Source organism: Pezoporus occidentalis, unplaced genomic scaffold (genome assembly GCF_034315485.1).
Source record: "Pezoporus occidentalis ecotype Australia unplaced genomic scaffold, CSIRO_AGI_Poc_V1 ctg66, whole genome shotgun sequence".
Lineage (NCBI taxonomy): Eukaryota > Metazoa > Chordata > Aves > Psittaciformes > Psittacidae > Pezoporus > Pezoporus occidentalis.
In genome coordinates, this window is record NW_026916009.1 from 300,122 (window position 1) to 325,150 (window position 25,029).

General features: G+C 39.9%; 2 protein-coding genes across 7 annotated transcripts in view; one reads left to right on the plus strand and one right to left on the minus strand.

Annotated features, from left to right (window-relative positions):
- Positions 1-25,029, plus strand: part of DYTN (dystrotelin) — a 60,196-nt gene that overhangs the window by 33,554 nt on the left and 1,613 nt on the right. The window lies entirely within an intron of this gene.
- The window catches only part of ADAM23 (ADAM metallopeptidase domain 23), a 70,189-nt gene continuing 56,447 nt past the window's right edge, over positions 11,288-25,029 (minus strand). For 2 of the 6 annotated variants that reach the window (XM_062640575.1, XM_062640579.1), the window contains 2 exons: positions 18,160-18,250; positions 11,288-12,367 (listed from right to left, as the gene is read on the minus strand). In XM_062640575.1, coding sequence (XP_062496559.1) covers positions 12,319-12,367; positions 18,160-18,250 — 140 coding nt within the window. In that variant the 3' untranslated portion in view covers positions 11,288-12,318. Of the gene's footprint in view, positions 12,368-15,917; positions 15,973-18,155; positions 18,251-25,029 lie in introns of those variants that run through there. The other 4 variants (XM_062640580.1, XM_062640578.1, XM_062640576.1 and 1 more) reach the window with 4 other exon arrangements.

Here is a 25,029-nt window from a genome sequence, read left to right on the forward strand (position 1 = left end):
GTGTTTTTTTGCTGACTTTGATGGATCCTTAGAGTGTCACTCTAAGGATTCTGCCCCATAAGGGCAGATCAAAAGGCTTGCAACTTGGAAAAGTCAAAATATCAGTTGTGAGTTGATATGTTTCTGCCAACCTGGAATCTTTCTGGACTCATTGTTAAGAAGCGAGTTAGCTTGAGTCCCCTTCTGAGGAGCATTTTATCTGATTTTGGATCAAGAGCATCATAGGTTTCATTCCACTCAGAATCCTTCTGGTAGACCCAAGGGTGCTGAAGCAGGGGTTCTCGGAGAAATGAGAGTCACTGCTCAAGGGAAATACTGCTATAGATAAAGTACTCAGCTCCACAAATACTTCCTGAGCCTACTACAGTCTGTTCCCTCTGAACCAGAGCACTCATATTCTGTTTCTGGGAAAGAGGTTTTTGATAATTGGATTCATCACCTCAACCTCTGAGTGGAGAAGAAACATCTCATTCAGTTCCATGTACTCTCCCTCAGTAAAGCTTTCTGTGCCTTTTTTAGGCTATCAGTAATCTTTCTTTCATTGCACTGCATGATGTGAACATTTGCTGTCAGGGGAATACATCTTCAGCAGGTCTCCATATCTTATGAATGAATTTAATTCGGATGGGCTGTAGGTCATATTCAGAGTCATTTGGAAAAGGATGTCTTTATCAAGAGAAGTTGATTCTTTAACTCATAGACAGGAGAGAGATTTCAGATCATGTAATGCTACAGAAATGACATTATTTCTACTGAAAAACGTAAAAATAAGATACAAGCTAGTGTTAAAATGATCAGGCTGTAGGAGCAGGGGATGCAGAGAGAAAAGTAGGAGGCCATGTCACTGGTAGTTGCATTTTGAGTGACTGTGCAGTTATTTCCTTACTGCCTTTGCTCCCTGCAAACCCTCTGATGTGGTTCAACATTAGCAGTTGATAAGCAATGTGTTACAATTGCCTGAGCTAAGTAAGCATTTGCAAATTTAAAACAAAAACTAAATTCAGCACTCAGTCTGAGAGAGCACAATGTGTGATGGTCCCTGCAACTTGCCTGTTACTGCAATAAGCAGCCACACCTGGATCCAGCGTTGAGCTCTGTGAAGTGAGCTGCATGATGAGACACCTGGTAAAGCCTTAACCTAAAAACAAATGCTTTCAAGGCATATTCTTAGCTGAAAGTTTGTGTTTTACTAAATTGGCTTCCAAATTTTCAGCGATCTGTGAATCGTGGCTAAGAGATGGCAAAAGCAAAAGGTGAGATTCTCTGAGGGAAGAGAGCACTTTTAGGTTTTAAATTCATGGTATGAGGCAGAGACTTGAATTTTTTTTTCTTTTTTTTTTTCCTCCTTCAAAATCCACAAAGGTAAAGTGGGGAATCAAACTCCTGGACTCCCATTTATATCTTTTAAAATTCTCTTTTAAGCAGGAGATTAAACTCCTTAAAATTGGCTCTCTGACAAATATACCTAAGAGCTTCTTGGAAACAAAATACTCATGCTTTATCCAAAGTCTGTGGGTATTTTTTATTAATTTTTAAAATGATATTTAGAGGGCTTTGAGTCAGGACTGTGCTATACACCATCGGTGATGACCTGAAGCATCTCCATGGAGCTAGCAGACAAGACATGGGACAGGCAAGAGATGGGTATATACCCATTCTGAGCCAGGAGCTGGTGTCCTGTGGACACCCTGGGATGTCTCTGGCCTGTGCCTGAGAAGTGGACTCCAGCCCCTGATGAGTTAGGCAAGCTTTGTGTTGCTCTGCTTCTGCTCTTTTTCCCTACCACGACATACTTCCGTGTCCTGTTGGATTTCATGGAGTTTGAAGAAGCGTTGGTGAAAACAGCCCTCTGGAGGTCTTGTGCTTGAAGCACAAGTCTGAATACTAGATCAAATTGGCTGTGTCTGGAATCCTAGTAGATTTTTTTTCCTACTCTCTAGTTTGTTTCCTAATTTGGGCTATAGGCACCTATATGGCTCTTCCAAGAAGAATTTGGCTCTTTTATCTTCACAATTGTTTGAAAGGGAGTTATAGATGGTTTTTAGATCATATCTTTGCCATCTCTTTACCAGCTTCAGCATCTTGCCTAACAGTGTGGTAGTGCCTCTGACTTCAAATCTTCTTTGGCTAAACCTTGGTCAGGTATAAGTTGCAATATTCTAGCATTTCTTTCCTGATGAATGGTTCATCTAGCTATTACCCTCACCTATAACTTTAAAAGGCATTGTTTTTTACTGCTGTTAGCTCCTACTGTTTAACCTGTCTAGAATGTAAAGTCTCATCTCTTGATTAATTTCTAGGTGACTTGAATGTGCAGATTTTTGTGATGCTTAAGTTCATAACACAGCTTGAGTTAGGAGCAGGTGTGTCTGTTATTTGTCTGAATACCATTGGGTTTTACCAGTTGCTACTAACTGGTAATTGATGTGTACTCGGAGAAATGCGTGTATAGATCTTCACTGTGATCTGGTGCTGCAGTCAGTATTTCATATAAGAAAACCAGGCCAAAGCTCATCTATATTTCTTTCCCCAGGATTTCTAGTTATTAAATTCTTGATGGCAAATCTGATGTTAGGTGATTGCTCGTGTGCCATGGCATGGGAGCCACGTAGTCTGCTTGTTTCGCCACTTGCCATCAAAGGGGTCATATTCCTGTTCTAGTTTTCCTACTGTGTGGCAGATCTCTACATCTTGGCACTCAGAGGTTTAATTCTTATTGCTAGATCTGCTTGCCCTGTTTCAGCAGTATATAGGGACCTTCCTTATTAAGATCTTTTGAGTCATTGGTGTATATTTTGCTTTTGTGTAAATGGGTCAAGTGTGCGTTCTTTTATCTACACAGGCTTCTGTTTCCGCTGGAATTTGTGAGAAACTGCAGTTCCGCATGGGAAGAGATCTGTCTGTCTTTAATAAAAAGTTTTCCAGTCTCTTCTTGCCTGCTAGCTGTTGTGTGCGAGTAATTCTGTTACTGTGGCATATTTGAAGTGTTTTCTCAAGAGTAAGTTTAGGTGCCATGAGTCAGGTGTTTGATGTGGCTTCATCATTGACACCGATGTCATTTGTGAAAGAAGTAATGTTTCTTGTAACAAATGTGTTTAACACAAGCTTTGAAATGACATTTGGAGCAGGTATTTTACAAGTGCAAACTAAGCAGCGTAGGCTAGAAAATGAATATGTGTTTTGAAAATGTAATTTGGTGACATGTGACACTATGGTGTGTAAGATGTTTCCACTATATGCACTATACATGCAAGTGATGTCTGCAAAGAATGTGATTGTGAGCCTTCCATATTTCTATCCAGACCGACACATTCCAAGAAAATAATAAAATCTCCCAAACTGATCAATACAGTATACAAAAAGTTAATTCTGTGTCCTGTGGGCAGATTGTCTGACTTTAACCATTCAATGAAGTTTCTGGAGAGATCTTGATTAATTTTGATGGCATACAGCGAGTTCCTATCCACACAACTATTAGGTTTTTGAATGAAGGGACTTATTGCCATTTGTGTGCTGCACTGTTAACTCTGTACTCAAGAACAGTCATCAGTTCTTCCTGACATTCCCTCCACCCCCCTTCTTCCTTGAGCACTAGAAGGCAATAAAGAAACTCTTCTCACCTTCAGGCACTCCAGGCAGAAGCGAGAGTCCCCCTGGGTATGTCATGGTTACAAGAGCAGTTCAGTGAAACATGCTTTCATAAACCTGCCATTAACACCTAAGAAAGGGAGCCTATTACAGGATCAGTTTATCCCGGTGTCTTATAGCCAAATTTTTGGGGGAAGGAAAACACTTTCACAGTGTGTTCTTTATTGAAGGTGAGTAGGGTTGTACTGTGGTCTCCTACCTTTCCTTGCTCTAAGGGTGTGTGTTTCTTGCAGCCCTTGAGAGAAAAGGGTGTTTGAGCGTGCTTGCCTCAGGGCAGCTCCTATGCCACACCAGTGAGCCAGCCAGGAAAGTGTGCCAGCCACTGTGGAGCTCCCCCCACAGCAGCCAGGGCCTGACGCTGGGAGCCTGCACCTTCAGAGCTGAAGCTCTTTGAGGAAACTAGTCTGCAAGAAGAAACTGGAGGTGGTACAGCAAATCTAGGGCCAAAGAAATGTGTCACAGTAGGCTCTGCAGAGTAATGAGGATATTCTGTTTCCTGTGAAAGGAATGGCCCCGTGGGATCTTCAGCTTTCATTACTTAGCTGATGATTCTCAGATAGTCCAGGAAACAATCTGCTTTATGCTCTGCTACTAGTTTTGGCCTAGGGTTCTTTGGCATTCATGAAGCACTTACATCCTGGTAAGCCAGAGGTGTGATGCCTTTATACATGCGCTAGTACTACTGCAGTTGTCAGAGGGAAATGGTTATTTCCATGCAAAATCTGCTGAGAAAGGTCAGTATGTTGTCATGCAGAACTTAGTGCCAGGGAAATCTGCCTCCTTGAATGATTTTTCTAAGGGTAGTGCAAGCTCTGCTATTTAGCATAGACAGACAAACCCTGTACATTTTCAGTAAGGAACAGTGCGATAAAGGCAGATAGTGTTATTATTTTTTTAATTATTATTTTAGATTCATTCCGTATTTTTTAATAGCTTAGACCACTCAGCCTTTGAAACTGCCGTTTTTCTTTCACAAATGTACCCTTTGAAACCTGCTCACAAAGGAGATGATAAAAAGGTGACACTAGAGTGAAAATTCTGTGTAGTAGGTTTGTCTTTGAATTGGAGCTTCTGAGGAGACCAGTTTAAGAAGGTCCTTTCTCTCCTATTCTGTTCTTAGGTGTGCCTAAAGAGCAGCACATTTCATGAAGATCTATAATATTTTTAAATGCCTGTGTGCAGGGTTGTCTTAAATGTGCAAACCAACCAGCCCTGCCTAAACCAGAGCTCCCTGGGCTAAGTGCTAAAGGTCACCTTGGATTGAATAGGACAGTTTCTGTCCTAGACTTCTTATGGTTGAAGTGAAAATTACCCAGCCAAACCAGAGGAAGGAAAAGTGGGGCAAAATGTAATGGGACCTGAATCTTCTCCCTACCTGCCCAGCCCTCTGATCCAACAGCATGCATTCAGGATGCTGCTATGTAAGAGAATTGTTTCTTTCTTCCTGTGAATGAGGCAGTTTTAAGCCCTGAGTTCAGGGCCTCCTCAGTAGACAAAGGAGAACTTAAAAATCTGTAGTTTCCTGAAGCTTTTCAGTGGATGGTGGAGGGCACGATAATAGTTCCAGTTTTCTTGGAACTGCTTTCTCATAGCACAGAAATGCTATTCTAGCACGCATTGTCTGTAAACTATGTTATTTTTAACAATCTCTGTAAGAGTAACTTCATAATGCAAGTCTTCCAGTAGCAGTGAAGAGTTCAGATATGTCTGAAAGGAAACGGGAGAAATGACAGACTCCAAAGCCAAAAGGATTCCTTGTGCACTTTACATCCATCCCATTTCATTGTTGTGCCCCCCTTACTTAGAACACGGTATGTTGACAGGGGAATAGGTCTGGGGAGGAAATGGATGGACAGCATATGTCAATAAATACATAAATATATGAATGGAGGATGGAGGCTTAGACTATAGTCCTTGTATTTTAAAAGTAACTTGAGCCTTCTTTTTGGAAGCATTTATGGAGACTGCTTAACGCAACCATCAGCACTGCTACAGCAAGTTCTGTACAGTCATTCTCTAATTCTGTAGTCGTTGGTATGTTTTGGAGCAAACTAGACTGCTATAAATTGTGTTTAGGGAAGAGGTCCTTGTAGGGAAAAGAAACATCTCTGTTTACAGAAGCTGAAGAGAAGAGTGGAAGCACATCTTGTGTGACTGTACTAGGGATAACGTTCAGGCTTTGGCAAAAGCACTTAGGTAAGTGCTATATCCAGTTGGAGCTTTAAGTGTCTGTAGTGCTGCTGCCATGCAGCACAGCCCACTGACACTTTCCGTTGACCTGGAAAGCAGGGTAGATGTTGTGCCAGCATGATCAGGGTTCTTCCTTCGGCTTGACAGCAAAAGGTGCCATTCAGCACAGTTCCTGGCATGGTTGTGCAAGGGTCCATAGGACATTGCCCATGGTGAGTCAAATCTGTAGGGTCACAGCAAAATCAGTTGCTGTTGCTAGTGCCATTTTCTGCTGTGGCCCCCTGGGTGAGGGGACTTCCACTGGAGCTGGTCTGTAGGTCTGTCCCTAGCTGGGAGGGGAAGAGGGGGCTGTTTCCCTCTCAAGTAAGAAAATATCTCTGCTGTTACCAGTCGTGTGAGTTATTTTGCTGTGTGGCAGGTCCACAAGGATCCAGGTCCTCTGTTGCCTGGGTTAGACACTAAAGGTAGATCTGTTCAGTCTTCTGGACTACTTACTGAATGCTCCCTTCTGAGAACAGCGAAGCTTTCACCTACTGATAGAGTGCTTCCCTGTTCTGTGAATCCATAGCATCACTAAGTAGTACATGTATTGAAGAGTCCCTTCTGAAGAGCAGATACATAATAGATCTTTAAATCCTCCGCCTTTACAGTCCAAAGACCCTATCTATGGAAACCTGTCCTGAATTAATAAGGTCAGCACTTATTCTGTTCCAAGGCAAATTGTCAAATTTATATCTAAGACCTAATGTGTGAGGGCAACATGCATAAAGATATCGATTGTTGTTTCCATATAACCATGGATATGCACAAAATACTTTCAAAGGAGTCAAATGGAGAAACTTGGAGCTCTCAGTTGTTGGTCCAGTGCTTCTTGCAATTGATGTGGAAGCAAGTTTAGCACAGCTGCCATGAAATTACCACTTTTTAATTTCTCTTAAGGCTTATGCAACTAGCACCAGGTTTGAGGAATCTAGATGCTTTTCATTCTTGAGAAGAAATTGGTCATCACCTTAGCTGCAGACAGGAAACCAGTCAAAAGAAGCATTTGCTTGTGTCGTGACTTAGCTGGACACTGTCCAGGTTAGACTGCAGCAAAGCAGCATGTGTACATGTGTGGGAACGCTTCCTTTCTGCAGAAGAGACAAAATGGATGTAATGGAAGCGCGGTGTGTTACCAGTCTGTAATCTGCCCATGCCTTGGTCATCTGTTAAAAGCAGAGATTTAATAGCATTCAAACAACAGACAGGAAACAGACAGAGCACATGAAAACCTATGGCTTAATGGTCCCAAAAGCAAATTGGTTTGATGGCTGAGGAAATCTGTTAGTGTATGACATACAGTTAGAGGATTTTTTGAAGTGGTGCAGTGTTGTGCTTATGAAGTCTGAGAACTGGAACTGGACTAGGAGCTTTGTTCCTGTTTCTGCCTCTCCACAGTTAAGTGTCCATAATGGTGTGTATCCTAAAGGGACCCAGTTCCTGGGTCAGTGCTTCAGACTAAACCCAGCCTTTGTGGGGTATTGACCTGTTGGTTGGGTCAATGCTGAGAGCAGCAGCTTCCCTGCAGGCTGTCCCATGGGTGCTTGGCACAGCTAATTCCACTTCAGAGCAGGTAAAAAACACTTGTTAGTTAGTTCCTTCATGCTTTGAGTTACTGGCTTTGGTGGGGAAATTCTTGTACTGGCTCAGAAAGTGCCCCCTGAAGCACGGCCTGTTACGTCTAGCAGCATGGTGCTATATACTAGTGGTAAAGCTGAGGGTGTTCTGAGGCTTATAACAAAGCCAAGCTCTTCTGAAAGAAAATGTTAACAAGAGTAAATAGGCTGACACTTGACTGCTCCATTTCTACAAATTAGAGCATGCTGCATGATGCTGCCTTCAGCAGATTGTGATTGTTCAGGAGTAATACCTGTTAAGTGGATGTCTGTGCTGGTTGGACATGGAGTCCTTGTGCTTTCCTAGGAGCCATGTGCCCTCTTGCATTACACGCTGCCACTGAAGACCTACAAAGATGTGAAGATGTGGTAATGTGCTCACTGAGCTCCAAACAATACATCTCTGAGCAGAATTACAGTATGGGCAGCTTTTAGATAATGTTTTCCCAGTCTTAGTGGTTTCAGCATCATTACTACCAAAATTCCTAGGTGTTTTTTTTCTTCAAGCTTTCTGAGGGCACTTAAACAGTCTCTACACTATTTCTAATGGATGACTCATGTGAAATTCAGTTTTCAGCCCCTGTGGGTAGTGATCTGTAGTAAGCGCATTCAGGAAAAAAGGTTTTATTTGATTTGTACAGCAGGACTTGCTGTTGTGTTGCTTTTGTTCTTAGCAGTAGGTGCCTCAGCAAGTTCACTCTTCAGTGCTTGGTGTTGTGAAAGTTCTAAAAAACAATTGAAAGACTTTCTTGTGCAATCCAGAGCAGTGATGCATCTACCTGTATGTTGCTTTTGTATTCATATACTGCAAGAGGCTTAACTCCTGTTCTAGGAAAGACCGTCTACTCTAATTCTAGCCAAACTGTTGCATGCTCATGCTGAGTTTACAGATAAACCTTACACTCAAATGTCAGGAAATAAAAGTGGGTGGTGGTAGATCTGTTAATGACAGTGTTCCCTCACTCTACAGCTCTAAATGAGACCCGTGTGTTCATACATAACCTTGGGAGTCCACAGGACAAAAGTGTGGTTTTGTTTCTGTGCCTGGAGCAAGCAAAAAACCATCAGCAGTGATTTGGTCATGCAGGAATTTGGCTTTCCCAGGCCAGCTTCCCTAGAGTTCAGAAAAGCAGAGAGGGAACATGCGCTTCATTCAGCACCCGACAAAAACCAGCTGCATTCTTGGGTGATTATGAAGCTCTCAAAATACTTTTAAATAATTAAATCACTTCAGAATGTTTTGCACTTCCATAATACAGATTTCTGAATTGCAGCAGGCTTCCCTCAACTAACGGCTGTCCACAGCCCTCATTCAACCCAGTGAAGCTGGCCCCATGCCTCCCTCCCATGTGCCCTGGGTGCTGCAGTGCAGGTCCCACGCACACCAGTAAGCTTGAGTGCAGTGTCCCCCCATGGAGAGATACCCACTGCAGGGCAAGATGCAGTTTAGAGGTCTTTGATAAAAGCAAGCCCCAGTCAGCCTCCCCCACTAGCAAGGTGGTGGTGTCTTCAGCACAGAAAGTAAAGAAAATGGAGAGCATAAATAAAGAAAAAATGATTGAAAAATTAAAAACTACTCCATTCCGTGTTCATGACATTTTTAATACTCATCTTGCTAAGATGTAGAACAAGGACTATTGAATTTCCATTCATTAGCAGCCAACAAGATATGAATGAGTATTAACTTGAAACAAAAACTTGATTTATAACATCAAGTTGTGCACTTAAAAAAATAATTACAAATCATTTTCAAAAGGAAGAGTAACAGTGGAAGCAATAATGAATACAAAACATGACTGAGTAGGCTTAAAACATAATTTCAAGTATTCTATGGCATTTCCTCAGACATTTGTCTTAGATTTGTTTGTGCAATACCCATCTTTGCATAGTAAAGAAAAATTGGTTAAACTCCAGCCATAAGTAATCTGTTTCTTTTAACATGCACCTGTACGGTTGTTAGTTGCCAGGCAGACTTCTCTTTTAGGAGGATCAGGTCAAATCAATGAGATCATGCAGCAAACTGGAACGAGCAATAGTTACCGCAGTTTCTGGTCCAGGTGAATAGATAAATAACGGAGCAAACAGGTAGTGGATGAAGTAGAGGCACTGCTGACCAGCTCTTCTTTTGATGATGCTTTGTGATGAACAAATGAATACTACATGGACTTTCCAAAGCACAGCAAAGGCAGGATGCAGAAAATCAATGCCTACCAAACCCTGTTTTACTTGTCTGCCACCACAGAAAGCACTCATGCCTGTGTCTGCTCCAAGCAGTGCTGCCACCTGCCTCGTGTACCGCAGGGCAGAAGGCAAATGTGTGTTTTCACATACAGTAGGTGAGCAGAGCATAAAGTCAGCCAGGAACTATTAATCTTTATGAAACTGCTGGTGTAAATCAAAAAGTTACTCCAGCACTGAATGTATGTACATAGTAGCTGGGGACCACTATGGTCTGATTTAGAACATCACATCACACACTAACAATGGTGTTTGTGAAGCGCTTCTCAACGGTTTATTACACAGGTAGTTTATGTGTAGCCACTTGATTTTACTTACTTCTGATTTTTGGCAACTCTAGTGTTTCTGTTGTGGGTTACTCTTGCTTTGGAAGCAGAACCCTGATGAACTTTGGGGTTATGTTCCCAAGCAAAGTACTTTTTGGGGACAATAATACAGCTGCAAGTATTTTTAGTTTGCCATGAAAGTATTCTCACTAGCTTCCTCCTGCATAAAGCCAGGCAGGGATTTTTCAGAATAAGATTTATAACACATACCATTGGTGACTACCTGTGTGCAGCACCTTTAACTCGTAATGTAGAAAGTGTTAATGTGATTATGTTAAAGCTGTTTAAACCCATTTAATAATATCTGTCAACAAAAAGAATATATTTGTCCTGGGTGCTCAAACCACGACAATATTGTAGTTCTCTCTGTGAAACTGTTGGATTGAACATTATCATAATAAGAAATATAATAGAAATGAGATTTTTAAGTCACAGGAATTCTGCAGCATTTTCTTACTGTTTTGGCTCTTAAAGCTAACTCAGGAAATGGATTTCCACTAAACAAAGATGAAGTAAGCAGTTGTAACTGGACTTCTGTTGTTACTAATATCCAACACATAACTCTTAAATTTGATTATAAGATGCAGCAATGAAACTTTCATCAGGTCACTTCACTTACACAAACTGAATTACTTAAGTTTTAAATCAAGGTGAAGAGGGCAAGACAGACTGCACAGCTCTGCACTTGGAGGGAGGCCTAAACAAGACACCTTTATACCTTTCTCAAGCTGGGCAGGCCCAGGGGAACAGAGCGGGTGCCCACACTTCTCTGCAAAGCTGTTATCATTGTCCACACAGCGTACCTACAAGTCATTACAGTGCATGACCCCTTGAGATAGTGTGGGATCCTGCACGCTCTGTGATGGTAACTGCCCATCAGTAGCCAAGGGTCAAAGTACTAATTCTGCATTATGCTTTGAGAAGTGAGATGCATCAAAGAGTTACAGGGAGTGGGTCAGAAACATCAGTCACCTTTGGAAGCCCATTTGGGTGGGTGTGCAGAAGGCAAAGAGAGGAAGAGCTCTGTCCAAGCTTTTAACTTTTTGTGAGTATTTTAAGGCTTATTTAAGTTTTTATGTCACAGGATTTAGGAAAAAAAGTAGCTATAGTTAAAAATAATAACAATTAAAAAAGCTTGGCACTTCTGTGATTAGTTTGAGAGGGTGTCACTTCTCTTACGTTATCGTATGGAAAAATCTGTGTAACAGCCAAAAAAAAAGTAATCCAGACTTATAGTCAATACATAGATATGTATTTATACATTTTAATTGTTTTTGGTTTCAAGCATACAAACTTCAGATCACATCTGTTTGGTGTCAGAACTCCCTGCATCTGCATGCTATTATCTGCCTTTTTTGAGCAAGCCCAGAACATCCGCTGTACAACATGCTACCAAAAAAAAGGGGGAGCAAAAAAACCCAAAACCAAACCCAACATCAAAAATAGATTTACATAAAGAATAGAACTTTTTATATGGAAATCCTTTTCTCATATATATATATATATATATATAATCTGTGAAAATGATACATCAAAATCTTATTTCCATATTTACACTTTTTCCTTCTTGGAAGAATTGCATCCACCACTCGGTGGCTTCCATACCCAACAGACTCCTGGCCCAGGAGACCAAACCAAGGTAGAGAGCGAGCTCCTAGAGCAGGGAACACTGGAGTCCAGTGGTGAAATGCACTGTGCAGTTGGAAAAGCTATCGGAGCCTGGTACCGGCTTCCCAGTGGTTTGCATTTATTGGGCTGCAGATTCTGCTTGGGGTCAGCTTGCGAGCTTGGTTGTCTGTATGTGAGCCATGCAGGTTACCCTTTCAGAACTAGCTCCTCATGCCACTGGAGTTTGGTAAGAAAAAGGAAGTCATGCGAACTCAAGTGAAGTCAGAGTGCCAGCAGGCTGGGGAAAAAATCTGCTGCTATTTCGTTATTTTTGGAACAGTTCTCTTATTGCACTTGGTTTGTGTGTCTCCTCCTTTGTTTGAGAAAAGAAAAACCCCACCTGATTCTGAAACAGTTTGCTTGTAACGCTTTGTCAGTTAATGTTAACAGGAGAAAGGTGAATAGAGGAAGTATTCTGAACTTATCTCCAAAAAGGAGAGTCTTCTGCTGCCTCAAAGCTTAACATTCCAACACTGTGTTTATAGTTAGTTTCTCATGTTCTTCCTTACTGAGTTAGTTTGTGTGCAGCTACAGCAAAGACATCATACCCAAAATCCAGTAGTGCAAGAAGCAGCTCCTTGAAACACATTTCTTCAGATAGGGCCTTGTTGACTTGGATCGAACCTTCGTTTTTTGACATTTCTTCCAGGTTGCACCAAAAGGAGATGAAAAGAGAAAAATGCAAGACACTAGTTAGATACAACAGGAACAAAGGTATTGCCAAGGTCATAGTAAAGTAAAAGGCTCACACTGACACAGTTCAACAAGGGGTAACAAGGAATTTGACTGCATGCTTTCAGTAGCATAGTACTGAGTACTGGTTTCCTTATGCAGCCTGAAGACCTTTCGGGCATACAGAACTCAGTTATTTCTGTAGCACTTCAAGCGGTGCTCTGATTTTGTAGAAACTTTCAGCCCCCAGTTACTGAAGAAAGCATGCACATACCTAAAGGGAATAAGTTGGATGTGCCAGTACTGGAAATGCGTAAGCACAGACACTCTAGTTCTCAGGGCAAGTGCCCATCCCTGGCTGTACCAGAATTAGTTTACGTGTTCCAGTGTGATCAAGTAGTCAGTGCCTCTGTGAGCCCTTACCCCACTACTGACCCTAACTGCTGTAGTTAGTAAGGTGCAAAATATAGCAAAGACATTGCATTCGAAGGAGACTGGACAGTTCTGTTAATCTCGTGATTAGAATTTAATGTTAACAGTGCGTAGCAAGCTGGTCAGTGATATCCAGTCTCCTGCGATACTGATATCCTACGTCAAACAGCAAGACATTAGGAAGCGACAACAAGAGTTGGGTGCAACCTCCCCAGTATCTGGCTTTATGTGGGGCATCAAGCAAGGGGCTCATGCATTTAGTTTTAAAACGTTGGGCATAGGCACCACTACCGCCACCAAACCAACATGCAAAAATACAGAACAGGAGTTCATAAATTCTCTAAAGCTACATACCAACCCCAGGACTTTCTCTTTTCTGCAGCCCTGCTAAGTACTAGCACTGCTACAATATTTATAAATACACAGGGTTTGTCTCGTGGTTTAAGAGACTAATGAATGCACGCAAAGGCAACTCCTTTTTGGGAAGACCTCCAGAGGATGGTTGCTCTTGGGCATCCTTTATTTTGCTTTTCTCTTGGGTACGAATGCTTATATTTTTGCAAGGTGAATGCTTAAGCATTGATAGTTTCTGAAAGATCACTCTATTCATAATTTCCCCTCTAGAAGCACTGTATTAATGCTTCTCTTGAATTAGGCTGACATTATTTCAATGTTTCAATCCCTCCTCTTCTGTACTGCAGGTAAATTTCAGATGAGCAAATAATTTTTTCAGGCCAACTTGCAGAATTGCATCATAGGAAGTACAAACACAATATAACCTGATTAAAGGTGAGTTAAAATGGCTTTGCATCTGCTTGTCCTGCCAGTTTAAATGGGGAAAGCTGATTCCTTCCCCCCATCCCACCCCTTCTTAAAATACTGTCTAGCATACTTGAATTCAAACACTACTGATGTTTGAATTCAAATGCTACTAGTCAGTCAGTCCCCTTAAACCATCAATGTATGTGAAAAATCTGGATGATGTAACTTGTCTTCCTACTGCAGAGAAAGTACCATAGTCCAGTTCACTTGAGGAGGACAAGCTGTTAAAATGCACACTAAATTACATTCTGTTACCTGAGCTGATTTTACTTAAAATGGACCTTCTTAAGTCTTAGGACAAGGCGCAGAGGACAGATACCATACTAGCTTCCCAGAACAATTCCTGTAACAAACCTCTTATCTCCCCCACTGTAGTGGTCCAGGAAGGACTTTTGACTGTATGGCTGCTTGGCCAGCACCTGTGCTGTGAGCCAACAGGCACGTCTGCTGTGCTCTCGCCATGCCTTCTGTGATCTGCCCAAACTGTGTATTTACTCATTTCCTAGTTTTTATCCAGCAGAAATACACACTTCAAGGAATAAGATACTAACCAAACCACTGCCTTTCTTCACTTAGGATATTGAGACAGTGTTATATGACAGAGAAACATGTGAAGAACTGAAAGAACATTTAACATAGGAACCTGGAATAGTCTCTGAAATAAGGACCATCAGGTATAGCGTCAGTAAGGGAACACAAAGCATTAACAGTCACTAGCCATATCTCTTTGCATTTAATGTTTCAATGCCTCTTTAAATAATGAGGGTCAGCCTTTCAGTCTGTAATCCAACTGGAAAAAGCGTCTCTAACAAAAAGCAAAATTACAGCTGATTCTGAATCAAAAAAGCAGAGCGTGCTACAGCACATCACTGCCTCTCTAGTATGGCCATCTTTGCAAATACGAAATATTTCAGGCAAGAAAGACTGGTTTCAGAAGAGGCTGGCTATAAGAAATACCTTGATGCAGTGCTCTGCATTGAACTTCTTTTTTTCCTTAACTAATTAGGAATGTGGTTACATAGTATATTACTTCAAATCTGTGCCTTTGTGGGATCACAAATACAAAGCTTTAACCGGGTATTTTAATCACTTCAAATAGCAAATGTTTTCATAGGCATTAACTAAGTGACCTTTTGCCACAAAACTGATTCAAATCAACAATGTAAAGGACTAAAATTAGCACCTTTAAGTAAGATGTTGACCTGCCATTTATTCTACTAGTTTGGAAAAAAAGTGAGACAATATCTCACACTGGGTGCTAAGGCTGATGTTTGTGTAGTGATGACTGCATTTAGGTCCCTGACACCCACTTTATAGAAAGGTTGGTAAGGGGCTGAAACCTCCTTCCTCAAAACATTGCTACTAGCATTCCCCTGCCTTATCTTGCAGAAAATTTGGGAGTCTAGAAGCACCTGCACAGACCAGTTAAAAACTTGGTATCTACTGTATCTGGGTATTTGGTCCATCCATTAATCATCTGTTAGAGGGACAGAAAACCCTTCACTTAAGAAACAACTGCCTACAAGCAATTCTTCTGTCAGCGACTTTTGCATTCTGATACAGCAAAAAGCAGCTTTTCGTGTGTATTTCCACATCACTTCTACTAGCATTGCTTCTTAGCAGTGTTGCTTTATTACCAGAAAGTGCTTTAATACTGTTAAAGTCAGCAACAGAAGCATTTAATTGGTTTACATTACTGCAGTAGCTTGAGAAAATAAGTGAATATAAGCTACAAAAAAAGGTGAGTGAAGGCCTCTGAGACTGCACCTGCAGCCAATGCACAGGATTGCTCTAATCGCAAAAATGGCTTCCCTATATTGGTCCTACATTAAACACTTTATATTGCAGAGATTTGCTACATCAAAATAGGCTTCATATTTCCGGTCCATTACCCAGCAGAGTTTAGGTAGAAATGTATAGGACTCCTTTCCTGCAGTCTAAACACCAACAGCTTTAAAAGTACTACGCAAGGCTCAACTGAAGTAATATCTACTTCTTAACAAGGTTTGCACACACAGCCTTTAAGCTATCTGAAATGTGCGTAGAGGCTCTATGCCCCCTAAAATCAGCAGTTAATGTTTTTCCTTCCTATTTACATATTAACTTCATTAGAAAACCTAAACAACTTTGAACAAGTTTCAGGAGTGAATTTAGTTAGGTTTTTTCACTTTGTCTTTCCAAACTTGCATCAAGCCTTTTACACTTCCCCTCCAGCCCCCACCCCCCACCTCAGTTCATGAACAAAGTTTGCTTAGTTGCAGCTTACGTTTGATATGGACTTGACACCACAGTACCGTATGTTCATATGAACATCTGATAACCTGTGAAACAGAAATCACATCTCCCAGTTTGTAAAGCATTAGCTACCTTCTCTTGTATTTGCAGAGACTAAACACATCAGTTGTTTTAAAAGGAAGTTAAAATCCTCTTTATTATCCTCATCTGTCCCTCCACATACATCTGAAGCAAAGTATCAGAGGGTCTACATGTGCTAGCTCTTCTGTATGTGAGCTGGAAAGCCTTTTCAATTCCCTTCTGACCCCAGAAGAAACATGCACTTCAAGCTGTGAGCTAGGCCAGGCCAGTGTTTTTGAGGTTCTGCTACAGAACAGACATTTGTATCTTGCTCTTTTGAGAGTAAGAGCTTCAAGAGGCGTTTCCAATACAGATCCTCTGTAGTGCTAACAAGTGTCTGTGTACATTTGGGCAAGCAAATGACACCAGGATGCAAAGCTGAACGCTTGAGTGTAGTTTGAGAGCTGTGGAACACAGTCAATTAAGTACTCCATTATTCCAGACAAAGGGTTTCTTCTAAAGACCTATTTCCATGCGAGTACTTGAGTGAAGGTGTCCCTGGCCGGACTCCTCACACAGCTGCTGGTGGGTGCAGCAGCACTGATGCCAAAGAGCAAAGGTGGTTATGGTACAAGATACCTTAAAAAGATTCACAGGAAGTCAACTACCTCAGGTTTTTCTATGTTTATGACTTGTACTGGGTTTTCAACAAGTTATCTTCTGCAATCCAGATATATTACTGCATACTCTGTGTCTGGAAAGCATATGGATTGCTAAATAACAGATATACACTTGGCAGCAGAAAACTGGTTCAAAAGTATAATCTGATACTTATTTCTTCCAACAAACTGTAACTTGGTTAATTCCCATGGGAACTTGCAATATGAGTGTTTCTAGCCCTCTCAGTGTTTATAACATTATCACTTTTAATGCGCCCGTGTTGTTGTTCTCAGAGAATCAAAAGTTTTACCAAAATATTAATACAAGCCTGATAGAAAATTGGGCTGTATTTACTGAAAACTCTAAGTGCAGTGAAGTACAGGGGAAAACCCTCAGAACAGTCTTCCTGAAAACACCAGTAGTAGCAGGCAGTGAAACAGGAAGGAGTCAACTTTTCAGGTGACCTTCGAAAGTGAATTAACAGATAAACATTACCTGATCACTATATTCTACTGTCATAGTCACTTTAATTAGGAATAATTTTCTCTAAACTCTGATATGGAATATGAATATAGGCCATATAAAATATTCTTTGAATTATTATAAAACCCCTGAATGAATAATTGTACCTTATTGTTGTATCATGGTTTTATCTTGATTCATGTTATTGAAATGGAATAGTAACTGGAATACATGAGAAATAACTTGTCCTTATGCTTAACACTTCTAATGATTTGCAAAGATCTAAACATGGATTCTAAATTTAGATCCTTTTTACCAAATATGGACCATGCATGTAGGTGGACTTGATGCTACATAAAAAGGCAGGAGTCTTTGTACAAGACTCTCTCTTTGCTTAACAGTCACAAGCAGAATGACTACTATGTCACTCTTCATAATTATAAACTGCATAGAACCAGAATTTGAGTGATAAATGTTTTCATCTTTCAGGAGACATCTTGAGATTTCAAAATATTCTCCTAAACTTGATTTTATTATTAATTGTGAATTCAGGAAAAAAAAAATAATCAATACCCACAACAAAAGTTAGCTGAGGTACTTCTGCATCAACTGTGTCTATACATTTGTCAAAGAAAACTGCTCTGTTACTGCCACAACTTACCATTTACACAAAGTTTTTCATATAGGAGTGTTTAGCAGCTTGGAAGTACTATTATTCAAAACAGACACCCCTGAAGATGTGTTATTGGTGGCTTTTAATCACTGTCGTCAACTTCTGAGAAGAATGCTACTAACTGAAAATGAAAAAGACCTTGTTCCTTAAGGTTATGGTTTGTTAGGGTAAAGTCAGGAAAGGTAAATTTATGGTACTTCAACTTTGCATCCTGATAACATCCACGAGTTTCAAATCGATTTCCTTTTCTTGTTCAGCACGTGTAATTCTTTCTCTTTAAATCAGTTTGTTATAGTTTGGGGGATGAAGCGAGGGGAATTAACTTGGAAATCTTGTAGCAGGAACTCAAAATTTAGTGATGTAAGCAAGAAATAGAAATGCCATAGCCACTGAAGAGAAGACATGCGGCATTGCTTACTTAAAGCCCCATCCTGTCCCCCCAAGGACAATAGCTGCTACCAGGATGGCACCAGCGATGGAGCCTATAATAAGATTGGTGGCACTAGGACCTGTGATAAAGGATTATGGTAAGAAAGACATCAGAACCAACGACTTCATTCATGTTAAGTGAAGCAATTGAAGGGTAGGCATAAAATTCCAAGGGAATATAGACAGTACACAAGGTGCTGTCTCTATACGACTTCTGTAAGCCCAACTTACTTTTCTTTAACAGTAAGAATGAACAAAGCTGTTGGTCTCTGCATTGTACTATGTTGACTTCTGCCACAGGCAAAAACCTAGTATTAGACAGTAAATTCCATTGTGACTCACTCCATTATCTGGTAAAGGAACTGCTAGCTGAAGACACTAAGATATCTCTGAATAATTCCTTAACTGAAAGGAAACAGAATGAATGCTGTATGTTTTATGACTACAGCAACTAAAAAAGGGGAAAAAAAAAAAAACAAAAAGCCCAACTTTTTCCATGGAGATCCTGAAGGGTGGTGGATATTTTAATTTGAACTGAGAGCATCTAGCACCACTTGTTAATCAGAGTCCATACTCCTTCCTTACGTCAAAGCTAAATTTACAAACAATTGTTTGACAAAAGCAAAGTAGTATAAAACAAGGAACAAAAGTTGAAATAAAAGCATTAAGCTTTCCAAACATCAAAGCATCTCTTGATCCTCCTCACGAAGCTACTTAACAACAAAGTGGGGAAGGGTGGAGCAGGAAAAGAGAAACAAAAAGAAGCAGCACAAAATACATCTGTGCAATTTTCTGAAGAGGGTAAGGGAACACCCAAGTAACACATTCATAATTGATCCTTAAGTGCTCTATTTACACAGGGTGAAGGAAACTGACAATAGGCCTGAGTAGCATTTTAATTGCTCTGTACAAAAATTTCCTGTTCAGCAGTCTTTGATGTAAAGCTAACTGCATCTGAGCTGAACACAAATGAACCCAACTTAGCCGTTCTTCTGCAGCATATTGTGCACTCTGGTTGAACGTGTTCATATTCAGGAATAGCCTTCAAAAAGAGCTCCTGCCTCCCATCCCACTCTCCCCAAACCATTCTACACAGCAACCAAACACTTCTAACAGAGCAACTGAAATTTTCTTATTTTAAATGTCCTGAAACAGAGTTTGGAAAGCTGTCTGACAGCTAACGTAAGGAAGAAATAGGAGCAGCCAGAGATCAGCAAAGAAAAGAGCAAGGGCAGCTGCAACAACTGAAAGCCTTAAGCTGGTACTTAGGCTGGTATCACAAAACCTGCCCAGTCCCAGACACTACAGTAAGTACATGCCTAGGTTTTAAATTCCATGCTTGCCCTAACTCCATTGCACTCGTTCCACGTTTACTGTATCAGTGCTTCTGGAGATCAGATTGCCTAGGTTTAAAGATTGCTTCCTGCAATTCCTACACAAATTATTCAGCAATATGAACAAAAGACTCTGGACTGAAAAGCAGTGCAGCGAGCTTTGCAGACAGGAGCAGTGCACGTAATTAAAAGGTAATTTTTCACAATTTGGAAGAATAAATTTTATTTGGACTTACCTTTAAATTCACACCTGGCTCAAATCACCAGGAGTGAGCATGGTGGGGGGTAAATGAATGCCATTCCACAGGCATTATATCCCCAACTAAGGCCCAGCAGACCAATGAGCTACTGCATCTGACTCAGATCTATGGCTTACTTTTTATCAAATTATTGCACACAACAAAAGACTAAAAACACAGCAAATTATTTATCTGCAGTACATTTTAGAAGCCTTGAAAAATTCTAAAGCTGATTTCTTTCTAGCCATAGAATGTTATCTTTCCACAAAAGAGATTCAATGATTAACTGATAGTAGCACAGCTATAACTTAGATGAGGAAGTACCAAATTGCCTCTTTTTTTACATCCTTCCTCTTACTGTGTTCCCTGGTTGTCAAATGTTTGTAGGAAGGGGAAATACATTTCATAGTACACATCCATTCAAAGAACAGCAGTCTGTTCTTTCAAAAAAAACCAACAAACCAATTGACTATGAATATGGAATAATTCAATCCAAATTTAAACAGAAAAGGATAATATACAAAACAATTGGGTTCAGTGAAAGTTACTAAAATTATGTTAAATAATAATTAAAACCAGGTCCTGATTGAAAATGCTTTCTGGATCTGAGCCAATTTTATAAAGCATCCATAATTTTTGGTGCTAAAAGGTCTTTTCCAACCTAGTTGATTCTACAATTAAAGAAATTCTCTCATTTTTAACACCAAACATGGCCTCCACCACCACCCTCCTCCCCCCCCCCCCCCAATCAAATGCCTGTGAGAATTGGGCTTAGTTGCTAGAATTAGGCTAATTGCTAGAGAGAGCAGATTGTCCTGCAGGTAACAAGGCACTGTGGTGCTTTGATGTTTTCTTTTCTTGCCTGTCACTTTGCCAGGCAAAGTCTCTGGTTTAAGTTATCAAAACCAAATATCCAAGTCTCTTTTCTTCTGAGAATCTAAGATAAGGTTCATGTAACACTCCTGTTCAGCAAAAGCTAAAAACGTTGTGTCTAGAGCTGCAAACTTACACACAAATGGTGCCTGCCTGTGCAGCCTTAATTAGAACTGCATGTGAATGGTTTGGTTAGAAATCACAAACTGCCTTGTTATAATTCCCCCTTCAGGGAGATGGCACTGTCACACAACAGAGGTAATGCGTAGTCCTAGAAACACAGCAGAGTTGGAAATCTCAGAAGAGCAGAATAACAGTGACTTATTGTGTGGTTTGCATAGTGAATGGAGAATGAAGAGAGTTCTTAAATGGACACTTTTATATGTGTATGCATGCACATACATACAAATACATAGATCATAGCCCCTATTAAAATTGAAGTGGTGGGCTAATACTTAAGAGCAGTTTCCTAAAACTAGAAAAGACAACAAAAATCACTCATCCATAGTCTTTATAGATGAATTCTATACCCTAAGCATTCTACTACCTTGAGGTAACAGAATCCTAGCAATAGAACATTCAGAAGCTTTACTGTAAAACTAGCTGTCTATCATCAGCTTTCATCTTCCTAGCTAGATCGTGTGAACTATTATAAGAGTGAAAGCCCCACAGACTGCAGTAAACCATTCCTGCATTTTCTGAAATGGTCCATATTCCTCTGTTCTGCAAAATAATCACAAGCTGCCGTTTTTCTCCAGTATTTTTATAATTTGGTGTAATGGAAACATTTAGACATTTAATTTTACCGTGACAACGTAAAAAATCACCAAGTTATTGGTTTGTGCCCCACATTACCCCAGACAGGAGAAGGTTCAACACTGCATGAGCAAACCACATGACACAGACACAGTCAATCACATGACAAATACAGTCACCACACGACAAAGCTAATGGGGTAATACACAGAGGGCTCAGGTGCATACGGTTACCTCACACACTAGGCACCAGACATAGAACTCAAACTAAGAAAAATGCTTACTCTATTCCCCACCCTGTGCCTCCAAAAATCACCCCCAAGGCCAGAATGGTCCCTGCCACTGCACCTATTAGCCTGTTAGTGGCCATGCTCACTGTGTGGAGGGAAAAGGGAAGATTTTTTTTAAGGAAATCATCACATTATGTCTGAAATGAAAACATGAAATCACTCCTCAAAGGAATATTTTATACTATAGTCCATTGTCAGATAAACAGTTCAAACCTCCTAAGAAACCTTTATTTACCAAATACTGTAGCTAAAAATTTCTGAAACCGAATATTTGAATTTCTGTGAATGCTTGCAAATATTACAATGAAAAGTTTTCCTGTAAATGTAAGACTATTCCTGTTGGCTTGCGATTCTATTATTCCTCTAAAAGGGAACATCCTCAACCTATTGCTTTCTTAAAGCAGCCAAAATGTAAATAAATCACCAGCAAGAAAACTTTCTTTTAATCACCAGAAACTTACTGTATCCATAGTATAACAAATGATAACCATTTGGCAACAGCTCCATCATAGGAAGAGCAAAAACCACAAGCTTTATAATTGATTCCTTTACTAGTTAGTAATATTTTTATTTGTTATTGTATTTATCAATAAGACTATTTATCTATATAGCCTAAAGACAAATAAGACCTTTGTGAAAGAAAAATCCTTCTCTAGAAATGTGCTTCAGGTAGCACTCTGGAACTTTCAATATGTGCAGACAGTCTCTCTCAAGACACTGAGGCCTTATTTTCCATTTTTTAAGGGAACTCTTTTAAGAGAAAACATCTACACATTTCCTAGGTTAAAGATTAAAAGCTTGATAGATATATTGAGTCATAATAGAACACAAGCAAGCAGCTGAAAATCCTGTCTAATGGGAACTTCTCCAAGGACAAAACTTCATAGTCTTCTTGCTGAATAAGTCTGGTTTGAAATGGTTTTCTAACTTTTTCCTATTTCATAACTCTACACACAAACACACATACACACTTGAGACGTAAGTTTTATACCAAACAAACAAACATACACACACTATTCCATTAAGTCAAGCAAAGGCCTAATTCTGCAAATGAAATGGCAAAGTAAGAATCTGATGCGCATATAGAATGCTACTGATTTCAAAACTCCTAGCCATCACTCTAGAGTAATTCCAAGTTTCTGCAGTAGCCAAAAATTAACAGCAAGAACGCTTTGTCTTCCCAAAACTGCCAGCATGCTGGTTAGGTCTGCTAGTACAGGATACAGTAGGTTGCTGAGTTTAGAGTAACTTAAGACTCACGTATCAATACCAACATAATTAAGAAACACTTTTCTTTTTAAATCCTGAAACATGGTATGGAGCCAAGAGAAATTGATGGACGATGGAAAGATCTGACAAGTCAGCAGGAGTAGCAGTCAACAGTCATTATATATAAATAAATAGCAATACTTCCTAGTTATACATGCTCCAACTGTAGTAAGAAAAATGCTTGGCTCTGTGGTGTGAAAGATCTTAAATCTATCAGGTGAATTTTCACATCATGAGTGTTCTGTTTCTGAAATGTAACAAAACTGAAATTTCAGGCTAAGGAAAACTAAGTATTTTGGGTTCTGTTTCATGCTTGTAAGCTGGCATGACATAGGAAGTACTGGTAATAAGGGGAAAAATAAGGGGAAAACACTTAATAAAAACTACTTGACTATGTTGGATCTTTACAGAAAACTACTTCTGTATTCTTCTGGCATCTTCTCGTATAGGAATTCCTCTATTAGCACATTGAAAGAGATTACAGGAGCTGTCAGTGTTCTAGCTCCTAAATTCTAGGTAATTCAACACCAACAAATTATTGTAACAACAGAAGTAAAAATAATCCATCTTTTGAAATCGTTGAACCATCTTGTACAAAACCATATCCTGCCTTTTTGCAGACGGCTCCACTGAAAAATGCAGTCTAAGCTTCATGTCCATACCTGCTGGCAGAAATCCATGCACATACTATTCATTTCAGACATTCTCCCAGACTATTTCAGCATCGACATAGTAATTTTCATAAAGGTATTTTCAGTCTGAATTAGACGAGTTAATTTAAATTACAAAAATCTAACCAAGATAAGTGTACCTTCTGTGTAGCAAAAGGTTTCCTATAGAACTCTTTACAGAGGGCATTATTTCTTACCTACAGGATTTGGAAAGGAGCAATATCAAATACATGTACTTTCAGTGTCACAAGTGTAAATACTGCTCTCTTCATCCACATACGCACAGAAGTAATGAGCTCTATAGTGCTGCTCTCCACAGTGTTTTTTAAGACTGTGTAAGCAGCATTCCACAGTCAGGAATGTTTTTATGGGAAATGGAAAGACAAGCAGTATTGCAAGGCAGGATAAAAACCAGGCAGCTCTATACTGACAGGTTAGGTGTCCAGGAAGCACCTGCACAGATACCCTAATACAAATCCGGACTGTTCTAGAGAGGTTCCTTTGCAGTAGTAACTTATTTTGAGATTCTCTCTCCAACAGTTCTTGGTAAAAGTCTACTGGAGCTATTCTGCTATGGGGCAAAAGAATAAGGCACACAAGACAATAGTAGAGCCATTTTGGAGGGACATATCAAAACCCTGCCCTCCCTTGAAACATTGGATATTTGAAAGAGTAATCCATTAGAGTCTGAGCTCTAAGGGCTATATTTTTCAAATTACTCTATCCTCTTTCCATTAGCCTTGTATAAGGGACAGAAGAACCTGGAACTAGGACAAATTTTGTTTGGCTTTCTCAGTTGTTTATTGGGAACTTCATCTGTAACTGCATAACACTGGATAAATATAGTCTGATATTGGACAATGTCCTGATGACAGGAAATACATAAAAGAACGGGACAGCACAATTCAAAAAAATTCTTTGGCAGACAAGTCGAAGAGAATCTCAAGTGCTTTTCTTTGTCTTTGCAAAACCGTTTTGATGAATTATTTCCTCAATAGCTCCTCTTTGTATTTATACATCGTATGCAGTTGAAATACCTACTAAATATGTAAGAGCAAACAATAATGATAGTGAGAAGAATTTAAGTCCTTAAAAATCTTAATTTATTTCTTTTTCCTCCCACTGAAATCTGTTTTCAAGGAACCAAAGCTTTTTTCACCAGGCACATTCTACCTTTCCCTTTCTTATGCCATAGTTCTCTGAATTGGCTGAGAACAATTAAGGGAACTGAAACATCTAGTAAAACATAAATACTCAATTATAGAAATAATAAGAGCTATGCTTATATTCCAATCACAAAATGGTCATAAAAAATAGAGAATATGGGATGAAAGAAAAATCAGAAAGTATGTAATCTTACCTATTGAAATCTTCCCCAAATTTAGGTAAAAAAAATAAGTTTCATCCATTCTCAAAGCAGAAAGACCT